This window comes from Amblyomma americanum, chromosome 4 (assembly GCF_052857255.1).
Source record: "Amblyomma americanum isolate KBUSLIRL-KWMA chromosome 4, ASM5285725v1, whole genome shotgun sequence".
NCBI lineage: Eukaryota > Metazoa > Arthropoda > Arachnida > Ixodida > Ixodidae > Amblyomma > Amblyomma americanum.
In genome coordinates, this window is record NC_135500.1 from 19,670,273 (window position 1) to 19,693,793 (window position 23,521).

At 42.3% G+C, this 23,521-nt stretch overlaps 3 protein-coding genes across 4 annotated transcripts in view; 2 read left to right on the top strand and 1 right to left on the bottom strand.

The window, feature by feature from the left end:
- LOC144127818 (putative D-lactate dehydrogenase, mitochondrial) overlaps nt 1–23,521 on the top strand; it is a 278,355-nt gene that overhangs the window by 3,727 nt on the left and 251,107 nt on the right. The gene's annotated exons all lie outside the window — the stretch shown is intronic.
- Nucleotides 216–21,167, bottom strand: LOC144130045 (uncharacterized). 2 transcript variants are annotated; one of them, XM_077664076.1, is made up of 2 exons: nt 20,407–21,167; nt 216–2,711 (listed from the first exon to the last, which is right to left on the bottom strand). In XM_077664076.1, the coding sequence occupies exon 2, from the start codon at nt 2,703–2,705 to the stop codon at nt 687–689; it is 2,019 nt and encodes a 672-aa protein (XP_077520202.1). In that variant the 5' UTR covers nt 2,706–2,711; nt 20,407–21,167; the 3' UTR covers nt 216–686. The 2 variants fall into 2 exon arrangements, with proteins under 2 accessions (XP_077520202.1, XP_077520203.1); XM_077664077.1 differs by lacking the exon at nt 20,407–21,167 and adding an exon at nt 4,494–4,626 and having other exon boundaries at nt 216–2,936.
- Nucleotides 6,871–20,603, top strand: LOC144127750 (sterile alpha motif domain-containing protein 3-like). The gene is made up of 9 exons (XM_077660647.1): nt 6,871–7,188; nt 8,326–8,475; nt 8,897–8,984; nt 9,807–9,968; nt 10,472–10,684; nt 13,725–13,896; nt 14,384–14,469; nt 14,877–15,040; nt 20,504–20,603. The coding sequence occupies exons 2-9, from the start codon at nt 8,459–8,461 to the stop codon at nt 20,601–20,603; spliced, it is 1,002 nt and encodes a 333-aa protein (XP_077516773.1). The 5' UTR covers nt 6,871–7,188; nt 8,326–8,458.

Genomic DNA, 23,521 nt, shown 5'->3' on the forward strand with positions numbered 1-23,521 from the left:
CCTACCAGCAGGGTGCATTTACCAGAAGGGTGTAAAGGAGAGAGCAAGAAGGGTGCTACAACTAATGGGTGCTGAAGTGCTGACAAGGGTGTACATGGAAAGGGGGATATTTATTAATGTACAGATAGATATAACCAAGATATAAACAAATATATAAACCAATAACACGGCGACAACTACAGATAATATCCTTTGTACAAAATAGACGTTTATTCGCCTTGCAAAATATTACAGTTTGCTTTGTCATTCCCTTTTGTCTGAAAAGCATGCAATTATGTGTGCATATTACTCATGCATATTTATAGCAGCAGCAAATACTAGCAATAAATGTTTGCACAGTGGACGGTACAGCGTCTCTTTCCAGATTTCATGGGTTCACAAAATCTAACAAAGCTGCCAACTCAGCCATTATTGCACGTATAATGTGATTAGTGAAGTTTCGTGAATGAGTCAGTTGTCACCTGGAAACTAGTAGGATGCAGGCAACTAAAAAAGTGCACATTACAAATGAAGTTAGACAATGCAGTTTAATGTTGCAATGTTCCAGTTTTGCACAAGCAAGTGCTATTTCATTAAAATTCAGAACAATGAATGGCGAGTGCTTACGACACTCCGGCCCTTGTGTTCCCGCATGTACAACGGCTCTATGTCAAACTCCGAAAATGAAGTCAGAACACTGTACTCTTCTATGGCACTGACAACATACACATGGAAGTGCTCATCAAAACAGTCTCAAGCAGTTTAGCCATAACCATTAACACCTTGTTCACATAAAATAGTTGACACACAAGTAAAAATTCTGGCAGACTATCTTCTGGAACACTTCTGACAAGGCAGCATCCTGCACTGTATGTCCTGCCATCAACAATCACAGATTTGACAACCAATGTGTTCGTGGATTCAAGGTTATTCTCAGTTATGAACTCTTTAACGCAGCCAGGAAGGTGCTCGTACAGCACACTCTTCACGCCTATATTACGGGGAATACTGTCATCACCTGCAGCGAATAAAAAACTCTGCAAGAACTGATGCCTCACTGCAAGACTGTGAGAAAGGTTCTTCCAGTTCCGTATTTTTCGAGCAATATCTTTAAAATACTGGTGCTTGGCCTCAAACCGCATAGCCCATAGCAGGCTTAATGGTCCAAATTTCTCTATATATGAAGGGTAGTGTATGAGGTAGTGCACTTTACATGGAAGTGATGCTGATGGAAAGAGTACCTTGAAGTCAAAACAAAAGAAATGAATCTTTCTTTGCAAGTAGGCAATATGCGAAACTGGAATTTTATGGCTCATGATAATGTCAACAATTTCTCGGAGAAGTAGGTAAAGCTGCCAAACTGCATTGTCTGAAGGAACGTTGTCCCCAACAAAAAAGGTTAGGTAGCGAAAGAGGCAAAATACTTGTGTTGCCGACGCCTTCAAAACTGCTTTTCCTTGAAGATATGGTTTAGCAATGGCCTCTGGTTTGTTGCAGATGTCATGTGGATCATAAAGCCATTCTGAAATGCTTTTGTTCAAATCACTGAGTGAAAAGAAGCGTTCTTCAATTAATGCAGATATTATATGCCGCAGCGCAAATGGTAGGACTCCTTCATGCAGGTCATGCATTATATCTGGTGGAAGGTGTTGTGTCGGATCAAAGCCAGGGCACAAAAGAGCACTTTGCTCCTTAACCCCATACAATGACAGCATTGGCAGCCCTACTCTCAACATACTCAAGTGGTGCTTGTGCCCTTGAGGTGAGCAAAGCACAAAATCACCTTCCAAGTGTTTGTAGCCAGTTTCGGTCCGCAGAGCCATGCAGTACCTACAAATTCTTCCTTGGCTGAATGTGCATTTGAAGCCTCCAATTCTGTGGCTAGATAAATTGTCACCAGTGAAAATGAAGACAGATCCCTTTACAAGGTTTCTATTCACAGTTATGCCATGATTTGCTAGTATCTTCACATCTGTGATTAATGGCTCAAGAATCTTAGAAAATCCATAAGTGGCTATATGTTTATCTTTGACAAGTAGTACGAGGTGAATACCTGACAATGCTGACCGCAACTTTGCATCAAAATTTAGCACTGAGAAGTAGACAGCTGTCATTTTATGTTTTCCCCTCTTGCTGCCCAGTGGGTTGCAGACTTCGAACTCATCACTGTACAATTGCAAGCAAAGTTTACTTGTATTGCCTGCAAAATACTCATGGTTTTGAAAAGCACTTCCATCAAATACTGAACACATGTAACCATCAGTACGAGAGTCATTGCTGAACTCATTTGAAAGTTCTGAATGTTCAAGAATGCACTTGAGCACTTCACAGAGGGGAATGTATTCTATGGTGTCATTTCCACACAACACTACTGTACGGGATTCAACAAATGGAAAATGCGTCTTCCAATAGGTTGTTCGGCCTGATCTTGTCCGCAGCTGGTCAAGTTGCAGCTTGCAAATTTCTTTTATGCTGATGGCTGGCCCGTCTAGAGGTTCTGTTTGCTGGTGGTCTGCAATGGTTTCCACGAAATCAATAATATCATTGGCTAACTCATGCACAGTGGATTCAGGTAGCCGCCTTCCTTCCTTCCACTTGAAAAGTAGCTTTGCCAGTTGATAACCATAGTCACTTGAACTGAAGTCATGCTCTTCGGCCTGCACATCTAAGGGCTCTTCATGATATGTAGGCAAATCAGGTGCTGCATTTGTACTGCTTCGTGCCATTCCCACCTGCACAATGCCACGGGAACATGTTTCTCCCATGCAAGAAGCATGCTTTCGGTGTACATGCTTCTTGTAGGAAAAAAAGTGGCGAAACGTTTGCATGCAGCCACTCAAGCCACACAGCCAATTTGTCTCATGGCCATGGGCAATGCGCAGGTGCCTAAAGAGTGTCCTTAAGGAGAATTGGTGACAGGCACATCGTGGACAACGAAAGAAGCGGATTCCTGGCATCTGAAAAGACAAATGCTTGATTTTAAAAAAAATTTAATGGCTTTTACTGGTCTCCAAGAAGACTTGCCAATGTAAACTCCAGTCCATTTCGTGGAATGGATTAGAAACCTCCATGGAAGCAAATCATTTTCAAGAATGAATTTGTTAGTGCAATACAAAGCAGAATCCTGTTATCAGCTATATATTTGTTCTCAGAACCATGAGCAAGCCGCTGTGACCGAATGCTAATCACATCTTCATTTCTATAAATGCCTCATAGTGCAAAAAAGACAAGCAAACATTTCCTGTGACGTTTGCAGAATAATGAATGGGCCCACCTGCTCCCAACAGCACCTGATCATCTTTTCTTCTACTTTCCAATCAATTATGTTTCAGGTGAAAATTCCACCACATATTTCCCATTCACCACAACAAAAATTAAGAAAAACATCTGGCTATGTTTCCCTTGGTTGCAATGGTAGCCAACTTCCTTCATATGCATGTAGTAATAGTCTGCTAAAAAAATTCACCAGTGTCATACAAATAACGAAATGTGCACAACATGACTGATCTAAGACTGAACCTCACATGAGCATTGCATGCTAACACTTGCATACACTAATAAAATTAACAGAGCAATGCGTAACTTACATTTACTTTTGCTTTTCCTGTGCTGCAATGTAGCAAAATGCTTTACTTACTACCGTATTTACTCGCATAAAGGTAGACCTAACTTTCATTTTTAAGTCACACTGCCGAAACTCGCTTGTACTGCCAAGCTGGCTACAAACACAGAAACGGAAAGGTGGGACCATCAGTGAAGCTCCTACGTTCTGGAGGCCCTTAAATTTTCACGCTGCTATCAATCAGGGCAAAATTGTTTTGCGCGCCTGTCTCAAGACAGTCGCGCGAAAACAAAAATTGTCAGGTAAGGGAGAAATAAGATAAGCACGTTATTACCGCATCAAATCTGCGCATTAAATGCCCTCGTAAAACCTAAACTTCTTCCAAACAGAAGCGCGACGATTTCAGGAGCGCTCAAGTGTCGCTGCACTATATTTTGCCATGAGCGGCCGAAATGTCTTTAGTGGCAGAAGGTTGGCGCAGAATATGCCCGTTATAAGTTGTAAAGTGTCGCGACTGGCTGCGCTACGACCGTCTCATGGTTGTCTGCAACTAAGCCGGGAATGCAGACGGCGGCTTTGCTCTCTTTCCCGCACGCAGCCTTCGGCAACAAGCGCTCACGGCAACGACGCAACGCGCACCGCAAAGGAGTAAGCGCCCGCAGCGCGGCACGGCTGCACAAGCGGCTCGGGTTGCGGTCTCGGTAGACATGCAGGTTCAAAGTCTCCGGTGCGGGTGACTGCCGCCTCTGCCACAAATTAGGTGGTACTTTCCCGCTCTCGGCCCAGAGGCAGAGGGCAAGAAGGCGCTCGCTGAAGCGCTTTCGCGGCGTCGTCGCGGGAAGCGTGGAGTAAAGTCAAGGGGGGGGGGGGGGGGGGGGGGTGCTCCATGGTGGTCGCACGAAATGGCTTCAGTGCAAAAAGCAGCAAAAGTTGACTATTTCATGACGCTTACCTTTGTTATATCCCTTCTGAGGAGGTACTGCTCGAATCGCCTTTGCTTTTCAAGTCTGCCTGCGCCACCGAAAACACTGACCGAGCACAACGCACCAACCCATAACGTAACGCAAGCACATCGGAGAGGCCCTCGCCAGTGGTCACCATCGCTAATGCGCTTTCGCAAGGCCTACTGGGAGTCTTACTCCTCTCAGGAAAGACACAAACTAGTCCCTAACATGTCAATCAATTTAAAGATTTTAAATTTGTTGCGCCACCTGGGAGTAATTATAAAAAGTATTTTTGACAATTTAAAAAACAAAAATTTGGAAATTTTGTGTTTACGAGATACATAGATGGCTAAAACATCGGTGTAAGCTTAATAATTTCTAGTTGATTTAAACTGCTGCAATTCTTTGCATGCTGTGTGTGACAAGTATCGCGACTACCTCTCGTTTTGCCAAGGTCACATGACCAGTGTTATTTCCCGCGCGCTGACGCCGCATTAGGTTGCTGCATCTGTCAGTGTGTTGTTTGGAAGTGCCTGTATACGATTCTGCCTCGCGATGCCACGGTGCCTTGTTAGCGTACCAGACCTTGGTGCAGCAAGAACGTATACGCTTGATGGTGACACCATCAGCGCACTCAAAGAAGCAGTTGGCGCATGCCCGGTTCTTGGCGGCAAGATCGACATGGCGTCGTACTCGTTCCAGGCAAGTGCACGTGTTCCTTTGCTTGTTTCCTTAACTTCCCAAATCGACCGAGTTTGTGAGACGCCATAGTGGAGAGCTGCGGACAATTTAGACCACCTTGGGTTCATTTACCGCGCACAGACGTCGCACAATACACGATCCTATAGAATTTCGCCGAAATGCGACCGCCGTGGCAGAGGTCGAGCCCGCGTCTTGCGGGTCAGCAGCCGAGCACTATAACCACTGAGCCACCGCGGTGGCACCCGGTAAGGTAGCGTTACGCGGAAGTACTGTTAACTGAGGCTCTTCGCCAAATGTTCGAACCCGGATAGTGTTTTCATCACTAAGAGAGGCGTCTGGTAGGTGTCGTGTTCCGCTTGTCAGCTGCGGGCCGAGCTGCAGCTTTTACATTTGTTTGTGTAAGAGCACATATCGCACTTTGTACTCTCTCTTCGTGTTAATTTGTGCTACTAATGCGTAAGGATTACATGCAGCAGTGTTTCTATTTTTGTTACTGGCCTCACGAGAACAGGCATTGCTGAACTGTGCTAATATTTCTGGCGATAGTTAAAATAAACAGTAACTCGAGGCCGGTAAACTTTTGAGGTTTCTCAATCGCGTTTCGGGCTTTGCGTTCTTTCATAGATAAATTGATAAGGGCCGAAACCTGTGTGCATGATTCAGGGCGACGGCGGTCAGCTACGATGCGTTGCCGTCGAAGCGTTTTGTCCATGTCTCTTGCTTCGTAGCTTATTAAAGAATGGCTCATCGTTGTCCGTCCGCCTGCGAAATCTGTCACACTATGACGGCATCCATGACATAATTCCTATAACCCATATACTCTTAGCAATTACTAAGTAATGGGTGATTAGTGAATTAGTAATTAATCGTTAATTTGTAAAAAGTAAAAAATCAAAAGTTAAAACCCTAAACAAAAAACATGAATATGTTAAAGAAATAAAAAATTGAAAGAAAAAACGCAATTAAAAATAAATGAGAAATAAAACAAAAAATGCATGGCCTACAGGTGCCATGAAAAAAAAAACAGTTTTAAAAAGTTCCCTGTTTTTGCATTCCTGCACGTAAGCAGACTTAGTGGCCTCAGAATTTTTTTTTTTCCGAGCCTCCCAAAATTTTGATTTTCGCCCAGAGATGCTACTTGTACATAGTGTGGCTAGTCAGGCAGTCACCCTCGGACTTTACACGTGAGCCCTTTGCCATACTGCTGCTTCTACTTGTTCTGGCTTCGCCTTAGTTATCGCGCCGTGCAGCTTAGCTGTGATCGCCGGTGCCATGCATAGTCCGCAATAGACATAATATTCTATTTTCCGCGGCTGTGAAGCATAGCTGAAAAAAAAAGAAAATAGAATTATGCCTGTCAGTAATGAAGGGCTAAAACACTTCTTGTGGGGCTACATGTTAGCACACTCAAGAGTGAAATGCATGTCATGCCCAGTACAAGCGCTTCATCCACTGTGTTGGTTTCTTTTATTGGTTGGTGGAGGATCGCTCGTCATGCAAATGCGTATTAGTGATTTTGCTCATATCAGAATAAATCCAGGGCACATTACTGGGCTGTTTTCCAGTCTGAATGCATAACTCTGCTGTTTCACAGTTACGTTAGTTTGCTGCACTAGGCAATGGAGGAAGTGACGGCCGTCCTCGCCGCATGAACTTGCCATGCATGGTTTCCTGAGGTTCGTGCACAGTATAAAAGCAACTTGTTATTTACCGTTTACAGATCCTGGACAAGACATTTGATGAGTATGTCGATCTAGGTCCTGAGGACAGTATCCCCGACTTATCAAAGATTAAACTGCGTGCACATGGCAATGATCAGCAGTGTGCACCGACATCTTCAGAGGCATTTGGACTCGGTAGTCACATATTCAATGAAATCTCTACTCAGTTTCGAATTCATGAACGAGTTATTTGTTTTTTCTTGCAGCACACTCTGTCGGACAGTACTGTGGCGAGTGGCGGAGACACCCACGAAAATCACCTTGATGTGTCCTTCAATCTGTAAGTGCGTTGAGTGGTACAGTATAATCTCAATAATGAGTCTCTCAGGATCACAAAATAATATTCATTTCACCTGTTAGCCATGTTGTAAGAAAGAATAATTGAGCGTACAGGCAGAAAGGTCGGCCTGGTGGTGCATATCTATATATCAAACTACTACTCCGTGTTGGAGAGGGGGAAGAGGAAAAGAGGGTTCAGAAACAATCGAGCCAAAATAATATTCATTTCACCTGTTAGCCATGTTGTAAGAAAGAATAATTGAGCGTACAGGCAGAAAGGTCGGCCTGGTGGTGCATATCTATATATCAAACTACTACTCCGTGTTGGAGAGGGGGAAGAGGAAAAGAGGGTTCAGAAACAATCGAGCCATAAACTAAGCACGGGAAATGAAACTGCACCTATCTGTTATGGCTAACAGCATTTATGTCTGCTGCCCAGTTTCTCGGTGCTCGCAATGCGCACTTTTCAACTAGCAGTGACGGCGGTGCTGATGCCAGGGTAATGCATTGCTCACTGGGGCATTCGCCGCTCCCATGTTTGTATTGTCCACAGTTTGAAGTAAGACTGTTCGCTACGCCTCAGATTTTGAAATTACACACTGCACTTGTCGTAGGAAATTTTACGAATTCGAATCATATCGAAATTTGTTGAAGATGTCATTACATCACTGAGATTCTGCTTGGATGTAATTCTGCTTTTCTCATAATAACGCTGCCTTTTTCAGAGTAAGAACACTAAGATTCCTAAAGTCCGATTGTCATAAATATTCCAAAGCACGACACGCTTCACATAGGCATCCAATATGTCCTTGGCTGTTGTTGCAGTTGGAATAGAGGCAAACTTGATCAGAATTCTGTCCAACAAATACATGCGAATGTTCATTGCTGATTTTATATACATTTCAGTGCCCCCTAATGTCTATACTAGAGTTCTGGAACCTTGACAGTGAATTTATTGCGTGGGTTGGCTGGCACAGACATTGTTAATCCTATGCAGAAGGTGTACAATTAGAGTGCAGTAGAACAGGCAATGTGAATTTTTTTTCTCTGTGTCCCCGTCAGGAACGGAAGGCACAGATACTTTTGTATCTGCAGCAGTCTGTTGAGAACTGAGCTCTAAACTGCAGCTTTCTTGTAGGCCTTCACACTCTGATGACGATGGCCACAACTTCAAGCTGCCATCTCTTGGGAGCCTCCATGAGAGCATCCACAATGGCAGCCCACTTTCTTCAGCAGCGTTCCGCAAAATTGTCGATCTGCTGTTCTCAGAAATGAAGAAAAGCACTCTGTAAGTAAATTCCCTCTAATTTTGGCAGCTGTGAGGTTAGCAATGAATGCTGAGTTAAGATCAGTCAGAACTAAATGGTATATTTTACAAAATTCTTGTTATCATAAGTAATGTGTAAAGATTTAACCACCAGGCTTGTAAATTTCTCTACTTTTTGGGAGAATGAGTAAAACTTTGATAATTGCAAGTCGGGTAGTTCAAAAACTCGGGTAATTCATAGAAAATTTTCATGGCCCCATAATTAGTAATGGAAATTTTCTGGATAATTATAGCTAGAAATGCATACTGTCTTAGCAAATTCATTGATGTTAACTATGAAAACATGCTTATGCAAATATTTCATGGTCAGTGCAATAAAGCTGAAGCCATAAAATATCTCTGTGTGGATTCTAGTAATGTTAATATTGTCAATATTTTTCAGGTTCCCAACTCGTCATTTTTACACAAGAGTCACCTCGCTCTTGCTAGAAAATCACCCACAATTGAGAGACGTTGTAGGAAGTGGAGCTGTAAGTATATTGTTATTTTACTGGTGACAGCCAGCTGGATATTAAGATTTTGCGAACATCCTGGCAACTTAATATATATACAAGAATGGTGTTATTTAGTTGCTACATTAAGTAAACCGTTGCATGAAATTGCAGCATGTTTGCAGCTTGCAGCATTCATGTTCCATGACAGTGAAGAGCCCCTCCCATTTTGCAGTGTTGGGAGCCAAACTCTATTGAGGTGCATTTGACCTGCCTTCCTTTTTTCTCTCTCCATTATCATGTGTGCTGTTCTAGATAACGGTAGCTGCACTTGCTTCTGATGGAGAACGCCAGTTTCGGCTAGCTGGTTCATTAAAAAAAAAGACAAAGCAGCACTGACGACCGAAAAAGGATAAACATGTAGTGACTACTAATATCTGAAAATTGGTTTTATTTTCATCTGCAATAAATACCAATCAGAAAGAAGTAAGATCATGGACACCACATGGTCCGAGTGTGACGATTTCTGAGACGAAGGAGCTTAAGAGTTCAGATAAAGCAGTTTCTTCTTCAAGAGTGATTGAAGGCATGCTGACACAGGTCTCGCCTTTTGTGTCGATGATGAAGGTTCCATAGATTTTCTGGCTGTTCTCTCTTGATATCTTCAGATGCATGTCTGATGAAGTTTTGGTCCGCAGTTTTTACAACATTTTCAGTGCATAGAAAGATTGCGCCCTTTGGCACTGCTTGGCGAAGTTGCATGCTCTATCATTCGTATTGAATATTGGATTCAGCATATTCTTTTGTGATAGGTGATGTCTGAATTTGAACGCACTGAATTTTATTGCTCATAATTTCCAGGACTCCTGGAAGGTAGCTCTGCGCTACAGGTTTAAAAACCAACGAAGGGTTCTCCCTAGCGACGGAAGAATAGGTGAAAACCGAACAAAATTTGCAGCCCGGAGAAAATGCAGCGATGCAGCAGGCGCAATGGAGCTTGAGCGGCACAAAGCTCGAAAGCTGGTGAGGGGCATTCTGCAGTAAAATACATTTTGATTTCAATTTTTTGAAAAGAGGATGATGTGTAGCAAAGTAATAAAGAGCACAATTTTTTGATTTGCTAATGCCTTAAATAATTACATTTTTCTATGCTGAGAATGTAATAGTGTTTATTTTTGGGCTCTCTAGTGTTGTTATTTGGTATCGAAATATTTTGGATCGGTATCCTTTTAATGGGGCCTTTTTTTGGGGGTACTAATAAAATGTTTTGGTATTCGGCCACAGTACTTTGTGGGCTGGATGCCAGTTAGCAGATGGGAGCTAGGCCAAGTGTTAATATAACTATTTGGCATTTTTCGTGACCCATGAAAGTCTAGGTGGTTGTGAGTTTGTGAAAATGAATTGCATAAAAGCACAGTTAATGAGACCAGCTTTAGACAGTACCGCTTAAACATTACTGTATGGTTGCTAGCATAGCACACGTCTATTTATGTCACAGTCAGTTACATTGCTGTTGATTCTTTCAGGCTGCTGCAACCTCTGCGATTGCTGGAGAGGATGAGGCCAGCTTTGTCATGCATACACAGTGGCTCATGGCTGAGTGCCGAAAAGCCTCTCCAGACGAATGCCAAATGCTGGAAAGGATGTCGGTCACATCCCGCCGCAGGATTGCTGATATATCAGCGTCGACAGTCAATGAGGCAAAGGAGAGATACCCCTACTTAATGAACTTTGAAAGGGTAAGTAAACTCTTGCTGCTATGTTCGGAAGACAGCATCTACATTATGTTAGGCTGCTCGGTTGGAGAGGCAGCATTTGTTGAAAAAGTAATGGAGTTTTTGTCACTGGTCAGAAAACATTTTTAATGCACGCTAAACTAGAGTGCCTGAAAAAAACATTGAAAATTGGAGAAAAAATGCCAAAATTTCGATGCTGAGTTTTCGGCACAGTAGCACCTCACTATACGGTGTAAAATGTAATCTAAATGAGCTGTTTAGGAATCAGCCAAGTGCCTGCAACCATGCACATCGTGACATCATTGTAGCAAGCAACTGCTGACTAGTCGTGTGTTGGTTACTCCTGATTCCAACATTGTCTGTGCTGTGCAAAAACTGGTCACAGTTTAGTAATGTGCACACTGAGCTGCTCTACAGGTTTTCAGGAGAATGCATACAAAGCATTGTGTACGTGCTCTTGTACCTTAACGCAAGAAAAGGTGCATAAGCATACATTTTTTAATCCATTGATGAGTCATAGTGATCTAATAATTTTGTTACTGCTGTAGTTAGACTAATGACTGCACTTCTACTAGCAGTTCCTGCATGTAGCTGTTCTGTTTCTTAAGCCAGGTCTCGCTGCATTACCTCCAGCGGTGGACGCCAATGGTAATTTATGCTGTCACACAATCCGGTGACTAAGTAGTAATCACTGGGCAGGTACTAACAACATAGTAAGCAAGAGCCATGCATGTGGTAACCAGGTTGTAAGCTTGGACGGTAATGGGACGGGGTAACCCATGAAGGAGGACACACAACACACACCTTAGTGTGGCAAAGTTTTAAGATTCAAAACCAAGTGAAACAAAACGAACCATATCACAATAAAAGCAGCTCGAAGTACCATGCTGTTTCAACTTTGCCTAGCCGAACAAACGACTGCCATTTTTTAATGTGAAAGCATTTCTTGGCTCATGACAGTGTTTTCTATGCGTCGAGTGCCGCAACAGAAAGTGTGCACTCATATAGTTGTAGAGCAACACGGATCACACGATCCCTACTAGTGCTTGTGGCAGAAACAGCCACCCGCCAGTGCATTGGCGCATTGCTTAACCACTGTGCCAGTGCACTGGTAGTGGTATGAGCACTCAACGCCATCTATGAACGTTCAGTATAGAGAATGACCATTTGTACATATACCGTATTTACTCGAATGTAACGCGTGTGGTGACTTTACATGCTACCTAGCGGGAAAAAATAAAACAACGAATGTAACGTGAGGCTTAAGGACGCAAAACAAAGCACCTTTAATAGAAATCGTGGCCAACATGTTTATTCATCTTCCCTGCTTTCGGAGTCCTCCTTTTCGCTATCGAAGTGGTAACTTCTGTCGTATCGATGTTGTTTGCCGCAGGGAGAATCCATTCCTCTTCATGAACGTTTCGGCCCATCCACGAGATGCTCTAAACTTCCCATCTCCCGAGCAACGTCTCTAACTTTCTAACGGATCAGCTCGACACTGACCCCCTGAGACGGTTGCGCTGCTCGATAATAAAGCCCGCCACTTTTTATTACAGCTCGACGTGATGGCCGTGGCGAGGCCCACAAAATCCTTTGCGGTCAGGTTCACATTTTAAAAGCCCTCCCGCTGCATCCACCATGAGCGGATGGTTGACTCGTTGAGGACAAGTATTCTAGCTGCCCCAGAATTCCCGACCTCTTCAGCTAACAGGATCGCTTTTTAAAACGAGAGTCGCTACAAGAAAAGACGTGACGACGCGTTCAGCGCAATGCCACAACGAACACAAAAAAAAATGACAGAGAACAACGTACCAATGCTTTGACTTTGGATGGATGAGGATTTGGCTTCCGTGGTACCCATGTTACCAGCATAAGATCGCAAAGCTGCGGAAACCAAAACCAAACTGATTGCTCTGAAATGGCTGCACCGCGACATTGCTCTAGACCAATCCAAGCGCGGTATTCGATTATAACGCGAGGGTAGACTTTAAAGGGAAAAAATCCGGGAAAAAAGCGCTACATTCGAGTAAATACGGTATTATATGTATTGACCCACGGAGAAGCTCCGAATGGTGTGCGGCGTGGTGGCCACTGCAAACTAAGTTACACAAACGCACTGACAGAAACAGCAGTAGTGCACAATGCTTTTGCATTTCTCCACTAAAGCAGATTCAGTGAGCTTGGTATACTCTTTTAATGAGAGATTGAACATTATGAAGCAAGTCATAGGCTATGGACGCCGTAGCGAAGGGCTCCAAATTAATTTAGATAATCTGGGATTCTTTAACATCATTCGCATCCCACAGCGGACGGACGTTTTCGCATTTCACTTCCATTGAAATACGATAACAGCAGCCGATATCGAACTCCCTGCCTTGGAATCGGCGGCCGAACGCTAAAGCCACTGAGCAGTCATACCGGGTAGACTGATGTCATGATTTGCGTCGACTGCTTTGTATGCATTATGTCAATAACTTCTCCGGAAAAGATTTTGCAGCACCTTTGTTTTGATGTAACAAAATTCTTTACTTATTTCTGATTTGCAAGATAAGTTTGCGGAATGAAAATGCGCTTTATAGTACTTTTTCCCCAAAAATTTTGTATTCTTCTGGGGATGAAAACAAAGCTGCTTTTTTTTCCTAGCTTCCAAAATTTCTTTAGGTCTTACCTCTCTTCTGTGGACGTTATACTACAAAAACTCAGGTACTGCTTCCGAAAAATTGATGTGAAAAAGCTAGTGTTGAAATCCATTTGGGCAAAAGACTCATTAGGTGTGTCATGAAGGCTGTGCTTGTCCCAAGATTAAACTGTCAGCACCGTATCTTCTGATTTTCTTTCGTGTGTGACTCGAAATTTTCAGTTTCAAGTACACCTCAAGACATTAGGTGGTGTTAGTATTTTGTGATGTCAGAGTGCTCATATGAACTGTTTACATCCGTCAGTTCCTTGGCTTATATTCAGTAGATGCCATTGTAAAGTAAAATCACCACTTTGTGTATGTTTGGGTCTTGTTGTAACCACTTTTACATACTTTCTTTTTCAGTTTTGCAGCGACTTCCAAACCATGACAAAGATCAACCCTTCAGCCTGCATATCAGAGGGGATTAACAAAATTATGAAATTGGTGCTAATGAAACTTATTACTTGTGAAGCAAGCACGTTGGATTCTCTGCGAAGTGCCGCAGAAATGGCACCGGAGAGGCTGCGAACACGACGTGAGTAGAGTTACAAGGCTTTATTGGTATATTTCAAACCTACACTCCATGTCAAATTATTTTTGCAGGGTTTCATCTTATAGGCTTAGCAGTACAGTAATATGTGGTTAAAGGCCTGGTTCTTTCGAGGTTTGCAACTCGTATCTTGTCCTATGAATGGAAAGAATTTGGTGGCATGTCGCTTGGTGTGCGGAATGGAAAAAAACTGGTGTAGTATAGCACAATTACGTGTGTAGAAAAGGAACATTGTGCACTACGTCAAGCACTGGACAATATTTTTAGACCTGTGGGAATGACCTTCAGGATGCAACGGAGATAAATAAGATTGTGTTAACCTAGCAGCAATGTTCCGTTGCTTTTGGGCACAGGAGATTACAAAGTGAATCACATTCAAAACAGCCTTTGTCACATATTTAGGGAACTTTAGGAAAATACTAACTAAAAAAAGTGCAATCAAGCGTTCCCGTTAAATGTTTTTCTTTTGCAGACATCCAAACGGTTGCAGTTCTGCAGATACTATCTGCAAACGTAAAGGAACTAAACGGATGGTCAGCCTTGTTTGTGCAAGAGGAGGCAAGTTTCTTATGATTTTGTGCTGCTAGAATGCGTGTGTAGTACTAATGAGCTTTCTGAGCTTTGCTATGATACAAACAGGGGAAGCCTCTAATATCGGTGCAATTACTCTAGTATAATGGTGGAAATTTGATTCGCAAATATATTAAATAAATAAAACTAAAAGTTGTCATATAAAAAATGAGTGCTGCTGGCTGGGGTCCAAAAATTAACATTGTGCATAAATTAAAATTGCATGCATAAATATCAGAAAAGCCATTTGTATTGTTAACATTCTTTGTATTGCTTTGAAAAAGTGTATAACGTACAGATAACTTTATAAAGGGTAATTTATGTATGGAGAGATAAGAATGAATTAATACCTCATGAGCTGTTTCTAATAATGCAATATTTTCTGGCTACCACAGGACTTGAGCGTTCCTGCAACACCGTGCATCGTGTTCACGGGACAGGAGATTGAGGAGGCGGATTTTCTCTATTTAGAGGTGGACCGCGAGAAGTTGTTCAGGGTGAAGAACGCGGAGGAGGGACTGGCAGCTGTTCTGTCGGCCTACTGGCTTTTTAATGTCCAGTACGAGCGGAAATTATTTAACACGCTTGTTGTGTTAGAACGCCTGTTTCTTGGGCTTGCCCTAACCACACCCAGAGTGGTGGCCACGAAGTTTCTGAACAAGATTGCAAAAAGTGTGTAAAATATAGGTGAGGTGATTTTCTGTGCTATGTTGTTGCATTGTGATAAAGGAGTATAGACACCTAACTTTTGGGTATGTGTTTTCTTGTTTGTAGTTGGGTGTAAGGCATTATTATACATGAATTACCACCTGGTATTCTCCTATGACTGCTGAATAATTTATCTGATTTCTTTCTCCTGCTGTTTCTGTTTCATCAGCCAAATGAGGACTGTGACATCAGCTTGTGCTTACAGGTCACATGAGACATGAAAAAAACTGCAATATAATCACTGCTTCCACATTTATTGTCATTCCAGCTCTTGAGGAACGCTTGCTTCAGCACAGCAGTGAATTAAAATGAAGCAGCAATTAAATGGACATTTTTTCATGCCTCATTTGACACAAATCACTCTTTAAGCCATAGTTCAGCTAAAACTGAAACATGACAGAAAAAATTCGATTATAAATTACTTAGCGGTCATAGGCAAACATCACATGGTGATTCATAGTAGTAGTGTCTTCGGCATTTACGCTTCTATACCAGAGCTATGCCTGCACTCATATTATACAAGGCTTCCTGTGCCGCACATGCCTCAAAATGAGGAAAATGTGGCCAGGTGCTGTATGATGTGTATTATTGCCTTTGTTATGGAGGAAGTGTATGTTACTACCGAAGTGGTCAGCATTGTTTTCTGCATTGAATTTTTACTGCTGGCATGTCTGGATGGTGACCATACATGCATATCCGGCACATGCATGTGTGCATGGAGGGGCCCTTGAATGATGCTGTATACATATACACTGGGATCCAAACAACTGTAGCTATAGAACATTATGCAATTCGTGACAAGTGGCATGTGCGGATATGGTATATAGAGGCATATATGGACACATTTGCTGTCGTGCATCAATCCTAGCCTTTTGCTTCTTTGGTGAACCAATGCAGAGCACCCTTCCAACACCCATTTTGAAGGGTGTTATGTTACACTAGCACCCTTCAGTATGGGTGCAACCTTTGCACCCTTTTGAATTTCTTGCTGTGCACCCTTTCATAAGGGTGCTGACCTCTGCACCCTTTCTCAGCACCCTTTTTCAAGCACCCAATTGGGTGTAAAGGGTGTAAAGGGGCTGGGGACAAGCTGATTTGCACCCTTAAGGGTGAGAATCTGTTTAGTGTGCAGGCAGCCTTCGCAACCAGGCAGAGGCTAACCGCCTTCTTCGTTCATTGCAGGTGTGTATCCTGTATCTTTGATTACAAACATCGATCTTAGGCTACTGGATTGCTCCATTCGTGTTTGTGTCCAGCATGGGTGATAAGCCTCCTTCAACCATAAAAGAACTTGTAAAGGCTATGACTGACTTGCGTGCACAGTTTGACTCTAAGCAAAGTGAACTAAAGCAAGATTTAAAACGTGATTGAATCTGAAATGGAATCTGTCAAAACTTCAATGGGCTTTATCAATGAAAAGTTCGAAGAATTTAGAACAGAGATCTCTGAGCTCAAAGAGACCCTGTCTGACGTGAAAAACGTAAACCAGGAAATGAAAAAAGAAAACAACCGACTCACAAATGAAGTGAAAACTCTCAGGCACGAATTAACTGAACTGCAGCAGTACAGTAGAAGAAATAACCTTGAAATCAAAGGCATCCCTCCAGCACCCAGTGAAAATCTGATTTCAGTGATGACATTGATCTGTCATCTCCTGAGCACCGAGTTCGATGAATCCGATGTTGAAGCTATCCATCGTGTGCCCTCAAAAAAGGACGAACCCAACATCATTGTTAAGTTTGCCTCCAGGAAAGTGAGAGACAGCATTCTGAAAAAAGCGAAAAAGCAACGGCTAAACACTACACTTCTGAGCTTTGATGATCACGAGAATCCCGTGTTCATCAACGAACATTTGTGCCCGGCAATCAAAATTTTGCTAGGTAAAGCACGGAAAGCCAAAAAGGAAAAACAGTGGAAACACAGTGAGAGACAGCATTCTGAAAAAAGCGAAAAAGCAACGGCTAAACACTACACTTCTGAGCTTTGATGATCACGAGAATCCCGTGTTCATCAACGAACATTTGTGCTCGGCAATCAAAATTTTGCTAGGTAAAGCACGGAAAGCCAAAAAGGAAAAACAGTGGAAACACACATGGGTATCTGATGGCAAGATCCTGATGCGCAAGACAGATACCTCGCATGTTCTACATATAACCTGTGACGCTGATCTTGCTCAGGTAGTCTAGAAACATGGCTTTTTCCGTTGAGGAAATCAGTGCTAAGTGGCGCGAGAGCGAAAACCTTTCCATTTTTCATTGCAATGTCCGCAGCATAAATAAAAATCTTGACCAACTCACTGTACATTTATCGCAACATTCTTTCCAGTATGATCTTATCGCTGTAACTGAAACCTGGCTTAAGAAAGGAGAAATACCGTACATACCGGGTTACACAACGCTATCTTTACCAAGAGATAGCACCGCACGAGGGGGTGGCGTTGCTCTTTTTATAAAAAACGGCATAGATTATCAACAACTCTCGGATTCCTCTCTGAGCTCTAACACCACGGAAGCACTTTTTATTCGCCTTAAGACAGACGTCGTAATAGGCGTGGTATATCGTCCGCCAAACACGTGCACAAGTCAGTTCATATCTGATATGGAGTCCATTCTGGTTCCTCTGATGTCTTTTAATAATCAGTTAGCAATAGTTGGTGATTTCAATATTGACTTATCAAAGGATGACTGTCCAGATTATATTTTCTTACTGGAATCGTTCAACCTCAAGAACGTTATCAATGTGCCCACTAGAATTACACATCAGTCTGCAACAATTATTGATCACATCTTATGTAACCGTGATATGGATGCCTGTGCTGGTGTTTGTAACCAAAACATAGCTGATCACTGTTCAACTTTTCTGTTCTTGCCACGGTCGGGTATCGATTGTACTTGCCCTACCCATACCAATGTATTTTCACGGGTGGACTACGCGCATGTCAGGCGTTTGCTCGAATCTATTCATTTCGAAAATCTATGTCACAGTGACGTTCACACTGAATTTGCTAACTTCGTATCTGCTGTTTCCGATGCAATTACTAAGTCTACGCTGAAGTTTTCTCGGCGCAACTATAAACATGTCATATGTCCTTGGATTACTGAGGAAATACTCACAGTATTGAAAAAAAAAGGATTCATACTACAATAAGCTCAAAAACAACAGAACAAATGCTTATTACTTGAAACAGTTTAAGTATTACAGAAACAAATCCGTGGCGCTGATGAGAAAATCAAAGAAATTGTATTATACTAATTTGGTTAATCGTCAAGGAAATGACACTAAGCAAGTATGGAAGATTGTAGGAGAAGTTACGGGAACAGTTAAAAGAAAACAGATCGTTCCTGACAACTTGTCAATAGAGACTGCAGACCAGTTTAATCAGTTCTTCACAACCTACGGTCAGAACAGTGCGCAACCTACTCCCTTAGCTTCAGTGACATCCGGCGTACCTCGATGTATTAATAATGAATTCAGTTTCTCGAACATTACTAGCGATGAAGTTGCAAGTGTTGTGGCGAACATGCCCACGAATAAAGCGGCCGGGCCAGACGGCATAATGGCTAAGGTAATCAAGGACAACATTGATTTGTTTTGTGTTCCTTTGTGCAGAATATTCAATCACGCGATACACTTTAGCTTATACCCCGATACTTTAAAAGTTGCAAAAGTTGTTCCGATATTTAAAACTGGTGACCCTAACAACCCGTCTAGTTACAGGCCAATATCTGTACTGAGTGTCGTCAATACCATTTTTGAAAAATTAATTGCTTTCCAACTGAAAACCTTTCTTGATGCTAATCATATTATTTGTCCTCAGCAACACGGATTTGTTTCTAGCAGGTCCACGTCCACGGCTGTATTTACTCTATCACAGCTTATCCTATCTGCTCTTCATAATCATAATGTTGCTGTAAGCGTATTTATAGACATCAAAAAAGCTTTCGACACAGTCTCACACTCCATTCATTTAATGAAACTGGAAGCATATGGTGTGCGTAGCGGAGCACTTGAATTCTTTAAAAGTTATCTTTCTTCACGACAGCAGCAAGTTGTCCTCAAACAGTTCAAGTCTGCATACCAAACTGTTACGTGTGGTGTACCCCAGGGGTCAGTTCTGGGACCGCTTTTATTTTCAATCTTTATTAATGACCTCCCCAATGCTATACAGTGTTCTCAAATTTTGATGTATGCGGATGACACTGCACTTATCTTTACTGGCAACTCACTTGAGTCAATAGAAAAACCTATTAACAATGAACTCCAACGTATTTCGACCTGGTTTCGTAATAATCAACTAACTTTAAACACTGAAAAAACTAAATGTTATTTTTCGTTCAAAACAAAAGTGTATTGAATCAAGTGATTTTTCTATATGTGTTGACAACAATGTTATTGATAGTGTGTCTTCTTTTAAATATTTAGGGGTCATGTTTGACTGCCACTTGTCTTGGAAGGAACAGGTGCACAATGTGTGTAAAAAGATTGCGTACGGTTGTTTTACCTTGGCTAAGGCACGGCGGCACTTTCCACCTGCTATTCTTAGATCACTGTATTTTTCATTATTTCACAGTCATCTCAGTTATTGCAGTGAATCATGGGGAATCACATACAAAACGTATTTAACACCATTGCTAAGACTACAAAAACGTGCCTTGAAAACCATGGGATTACCTTCTTCGAATAGTTCTAACAATAACATTTTTGACGCAATGCAAATCATGTCATTCACAACCCTACGCGATTACAAAATAGCTCTTATGGTTAATATTATTATAAATACCAACTACCCCTTACCTCTTGGTGCATTCAGTATTCCCGTCCGCAACACTAGACAAGCCAGCAATGGCAATTTTAACCTTCCAATTTGCCATAATGCGTACGGAGAAAGACGAATAGAATTTACAGGAGCGAAAGTTTGTAACTCGTTGCCAATTGAAATAAAGCAAGCTAGGAATTTCAAACTGACATGCAAGAAACATTTTTTGGGAATGGAAGCAAGGCTACAAAGTTAGTTTTTCTTCAATGTGTTTGTGATTGCTGTCCTATATGTTATTTTGTATTGGACCGCTTACTAGCCTCATTGGCTATCGGTCCAAATATCTGTGTATACATTTTGTTTGTGTTACTCAATAAAGACTTCTTCTTCTTAGTCGCTGGCCAGATCAATGTCTCGCCTTCGAGTAAGTAACAGATAAAAAAGGATTGTTGTGCACCTACCGCGCGCCAACCGGCCTCCAGACGCGCCGCTGCTGGTCCCACTTCGTGGAGAAAGTCGATTCATCTGAGAATATGACTAGCCCCCAATCTTCTGCAGTCCAAGTGGGGTGGCTTGTGGCAAAGTCGAGACGGAGTCGTTGGTGATGTGCAGTGAGAAGTGGCCTCCGACAAGCGACGCGACTATGCAGTCCGGCTGACCGAAGGAGTCTCCTAATCGTCCACAAAGAGACTCCCTGGAGGCCCAGTTCCTGCTGTATCTCGGCAGCGGTAATATGAGGGCTGCGGAAGGCGGCGTCAATGATCAGCCGATCTTGCTCCTCAGTTAGGGCTCTCGCACGTCCTCTACGCTCCGCGTCGCCAGTCCTCTCTTCTTGGAAGGCACGCACAATGCGGGTCACAGTCAATACTGCGCACCCTACTTCGGCAGCAATGCTTCTCCGGGACCTGCCTTCCTGAACTAATGTCAAGATTTCCGCTCTTGTAGCGAGGTTGACGCGCGGCATGTCTTTTTTCCCTCTGGCGAGATTCTTAGGGCGCGGGTCTAATTTATAACACCTGTTATCGCCCATCGCGAACAGGCTGAGCGATATCACCGTTTTTCTTCGCTTGGCCTATCGCTTAGGCAACATCCAATAAACCATCCTATTTCAGGCAATTGTTTCCTCTTCTTTCATAGTCATCCTTCCGCAGCGCGGCTGAGGCTGCTCGCAAAAGTAACTGCCAAACAAGCAAAAAAACAAACAACTATCCTATTCTTCACCATTCGCCTGCGTGAGCAAGGCTGTATCAAAAAAAAAAGAGGGCGTGGCAGAAAAATATATCTTGCTGGGCCGTCACACTCCGCTGAACCCCCCCCCCCCCCCCCTAATACTGTAGAATGGGAACGGCCCAGCACTCTCGTTATCAGCCTCTTCGTAACCCGCAGCGCCACGCGTTGTCATTGCGGCGCTCCGTTGTTCCGTCCTGTGTGCTAATCTTTTTTAACCGCGACTGTACCTTCGGGGTTAACATTTGTGTTCTTAGTGCGGAAAAGAATAGCCTGTGTCTTTTTAGCGTTCAGCCGTAAATGATTTCTTTGCGACCAGTCGCTAACAAATGACAGTGCACGGTTTGCAGAGTAAATTAAATCATCAATATTTGCCCCTCTGAAAAACATAGCAGTATCATCTGCGTAACCAACCCATGGTATGGCTTCATGAAGGGAAAAATATCAATATAAACAACAAATAACAAAGGCCCAAGGATACTGTCTTGCGGGACGCCGGAAGGGATGCTTTTTATGTTAGAATTATGATTATTGTGATTTACATATTGGCACCTGATATGAAGATATGAAGAAAGAAGATTTGCACTCCCGCGCACTCCGTAGTCCTCCAGCTTAGACAATAATGTTTCATAATGGACACAGTCAAACGCTTTTAAAAAATCAATGTACAGACCTAGTACAAGTTCTCTATGTTCAAAGGCGTCAATGAAGAGTTTCTTTTCGGCTAATAGTGCTGATTCCGTGAATTTTCCTTTCACGAAGCCATACTGATACGGCGAGATCAGAGAGAATTTGTTTAGGAAACTGTAAAGACGCGTATGCATTATCTTTTCCAAACCTTTTGAAAATATAGGCAGTACGGAGATGGGACGAAAGTTATTTATGTTATTTTTATCACCTCCTTTGTAAAGGGCCACCACTTTTGCAATCTGCATGTTCCTGGGAAAACAGCTGCATTCTAGAACCAGGTTATATAGTTGGCATATGACAGGCACAATCAGATCAAGGACATACTTAACTGGAGAAATCTGCATGTCATTGACATCCAGTGATTTAGAATTTTTCATTGCCTGAAATGCAGATGTAATTACTGTCGCAGTTGTGGGGAAAAATACCATGCTATTACTCTTTGAAATTCGTCCGGCAAGTGGGACCGAACTTATTGCCGGCAGTCTTCTTCAGGCGCTCACACCAATAGTGATCATTCAGCATATCAGAGAGCGCCTTGCCAGTCACATCTGTACTACGCGCCCTCATGCTTCTAAAATACAGTTTGTCTTTTGCATCGCAAAAGACTGTTTAAACGCTTCCCCAGTAAATCAGTATTTTTAATTGCATCATTGCAATGCGCCGTCAAATACTGATGCTTGGCATGCTTAAGTTTGACATTTAAACGAATCCTGAATGATTTAAACGCTTGAAGCTCTGACACATCCTTTGATTTGACGAAGTTCTAGTATAGCTTATTTTTTATTTTAATTTGAGCTAGAAGATAGCTTGTAATCCATGGCTTCCGTGAGTTTTTGTTATTTACGCGTGACATGCACGGGAAATGTTTTTTGTACAGGATTGTAATATCTGACATGAGAGCGTCATACATGGAATCGACATCAGTTTGCTCAAGAACATGAGTCCGGTCGAGGGCTTGAATATCAGTGCGAAAACTGTTCAAAGAAGTATCGGTGATGTTTTGAAAAAGCAAGGGAGGTGAGTTGTCTGTCCTGGGGGCATATTTATCCTGAATAAATACGAAAATAGGAAAGTGATCGCTAATATCACACACATGAGTTCCAGAGATTGCAGGTTAATAAACATTTGTAACAAAAACGTCAATTGCAGTTTGCGAGGATGATGTTACATACATCTTTTTTTCCAGAAGACAACTGGATGGTCTCTTGGGCTAAAAGCTACACAAAAGCTTGACGAGGCCCAAGAGACCATTACAAGGCAGCAGCGTAAAGAATAGAAACATAATAGATGAATAGTACATAGGTAGACAGTAATAGGGAAATAATAAAACAGTTTCTGTGACAGGTAATAATGATGTCAATCACATAAAGCTACCAGTAATGAACTGAAACCAAAATAAAACAACTGAAAAGCACATACGCGGAAACAACAAACAAAAATTAATGGATCACAACTGCACAAAACAGGAATGTAATTGTTTTTTTGTTCAAGCCCACTGTGTGTCTATATTTGTTTAGTATTGTAGGGAGGTTATGGGTAAGTGACTGATATTTATAAAATGTACGAAAATGAGGAACTGCCCACGCATCAACATTTCTTGTTTGCACGCTAATATTTCGTCGCTCTAAGGATGCCAATGACTTTAGAAGGTTAGTAACT

Bases quoted from the DNA above. Each gene is read 5' to 3' on its own strand.
- LOC144130045 (XM_077664077.1), bottom strand. From the start codon at position 2,936: ATGCCAGGAATCCGCTTCTTTCGTTGTCCACGATGTGCCTGTCACCAA.
- LOC144127750 (XM_077660647.1), top strand. The intron at 9,969-10,471 runs GTGAGGGGCATT...TGATTCTTTCAG, and splicing joins GGCACAAAGCTCGAAAGCTG to GCTGCTGCAACCTCTGCGAT. The intron at 10,685-13,724 runs GTAAGTAAACTC...TTTCTTTTTCAG, and splicing joins ACTTAATGAACTTTGAAAGG to TTTTGCAGCGACTTCCAAAC.